The sequence below is a fragment of the Eurypyga helias genome, unplaced genomic scaffold, assembly GCF_000690775.1.
Source record: "Eurypyga helias isolate BGI_N326 unplaced genomic scaffold, ASM69077v1 scaffold34142, whole genome shotgun sequence".
Lineage (NCBI taxonomy): Eukaryota > Metazoa > Chordata > Aves > Eurypygiformes > Eurypygidae > Eurypyga > Eurypyga helias.
The window spans coordinates 421-2,361 of NW_010235871.1; the positions used below are offsets into that span (position 1 = coordinate 421).

Genomic DNA, 1,941 nt, shown 5'->3' on the forward strand with positions numbered 1-1,941 from the left:
AGGAAGGCAGGAAGGAGCCCCGGCTGTGTGCTGTCTTGTCGGTGACAGCGCTCTGCTCTCCTGCGCAGAGAGGTCCCCGCACAGGCCCATCTTGCAGGCCGGGCTGCCCGCCAACACCACGGCGCTGGTGGGCAGCGACGTCGAGTTCTTCTGCAAGGTCTACAGCGATGCCCAGCCCCACATCCAGTGGCTGAAGCACATCGAGGTGAACGGCAGCAGCTACGGTCCTGACGGGGTCCCCTACGTGCAAGTGCTCAAGGTAACAAGGGCTGGAAGCACCCGTGTCCCAGACGCCCACCCCAAAGTGGTGGCAGGGGACGTAGAGAGCCCCTCAAGGAAGAGGGATGCCGACCATCCACCCCTCGCCCTGGCAGACCGCAGACATCAACAGCTCCGAGGTGGAGGTGCTGTACCTGCGCAACGTCTCCGTGGAGGATGCTGGCGAGTACACCTGCCTGGCAGGGAACTCCATTGGCCTCTCCTACCAGTCTGCCTGGCTCACCGTGCTGCCGGGTAGGGCTGGGGGTCCTGGGGTGGGAGCCGGGATCGCTGGCAGACGGGCACCAAGGCTCAGGCTGACTCATTCCCTCCAGAAGAGGAGCTGGTGCGGGAAGCCGAAGCCCCCGAGGGCAAGTACACAGACATCATCATCTACACCTCGGGCTCGCTGGCCGTGGCCATGGCCGCCATCATCGTGGTGCTGTGCCGGATGCAGACTCAGTCGAGCAAGCAGCCCCTGGAGCCCATGGCCGTCCACAAGCTCTCCAAATTCCCGCTCATCCGACAGGTGGGTGCCAAGCTGGAGCCCTGGGGACACAAGGGGACCTTGGTGACCGAATGCCACCTGCATCTGTCACGCCTTTACCCAGCTGCCAGCCTTGGGGCTGCCGTCCCCGCTGCCTCCTGCGGCTCCCTTGCCCTGTCACTGCGGGCAGGGGTCTCTCTGCAGCACTGTTGGGTCTCTGTTTGGCCCCGGAGCATGGGGTGGGATGGCTGAGGTCCCTTGGGCTCTCTCTGCAGTTCTCCCTGGACTCCAGCTCCTCCGGGAAGTCCAGCACATCCCTGATGCGCGTCACTCGTCTCTCCTCCAGCTGCGCCCCAATGCTGGCTGGGGTCATGGAGCTGGACCTGCCCCTCGATGCCAAGTGGGAGTTCCCCCGAGACAAGTACGGTGCCAGGCGGCATGGGGCAGGTCTGGGTCTGGGGGCTGCTCTCTCCAGCCACCCTGGGGACAGCAGCAAGCGGGTGAGGGATGGGGAGGTCTCCAGTCATCAACAGACACCTCAGCACTGCCTTACCCTGGGATGCAGGGACTTGGCTCGGACCGGAAAGGGGCTGCCCCTCAGGCTCTGGCCGTGCGGTGGCAGGGAGCGGGGCCATCCCTGCGGTGCCTCACGGTTCTGTCCGTCCCTGCCAGGCTGGTGCTGGGCAAGCCCCTGGGGGAAGGCTGCTTTGGCCAAGTGGTGCGGGCAGAGGCTTACGGCATCGACCGAGACCGGCCAGACAGAGCTGTCACCGTGGCTGTGAAAATGCTGAAAGGTAACGGTTCTCCTGCCAGTGTCCCAGGCACAGGGGTGACGTCAGTACTAGGTTGCAGTGCCACCCCAGCTGGCATGGTGACACGGCCCTCCTTCCCTAGACAACGCCACGGACAAGGACCTGGCTGACCTCATATCCGAGATGGAGATGATGAAGCTCATGGACAAGCACAAGAACATCATCAATCTCCTGGGGGTGTGCACGCAGGACGGTGAGGGGCCTGAGTGGGCAGGGCACGGGCACGGAGCCCGGGCTGTTGGGGACAGTGGCAGGCGAGATGCTGGGGTGGGACAGGGCAGGGGCTGAGCGGAGCGGACACCCTTCCCAGGGCCGCTGTACGTGATCGTGGAGTTCGCTGCAAAGGGCAACCTGCGCGAGTACCTGCGTGCCCGCCGCCCCCCG

At 65.0% G+C, this 1,941-nt stretch overlaps 1 protein-coding gene across 1 annotated transcript in view; it reads left to right on the plus strand.

Moving 5' to 3' along the window:
* LOC104506088 (fibroblast growth factor receptor 4) overlaps positions 1-1,935 on the plus strand; it is a gene marked incomplete at both ends in the record, with an annotated part of 2,276 nt that extends 341 nt beyond the window's left edge. Inside the window, 7 exons of the mRNA XM_010146905.1 lie at positions 69-259; positions 375-513; positions 594-787; positions 1,021-1,166; positions 1,418-1,539; positions 1,640-1,750; positions 1,868-1,935. Coding sequence (XP_010145207.1) covers positions 69-259; positions 375-513; positions 594-787; positions 1,021-1,166; positions 1,418-1,539; positions 1,640-1,750; positions 1,868-1,935 — 971 coding nt within the window. The remainder of the gene's footprint in view (positions 1-68; positions 260-374; positions 514-593; positions 788-1,020; positions 1,167-1,417; positions 1,540-1,639; positions 1,751-1,867) is intronic.
* Between the last annotated feature and the right edge of the window lie 6 nt (positions 1,936-1,941).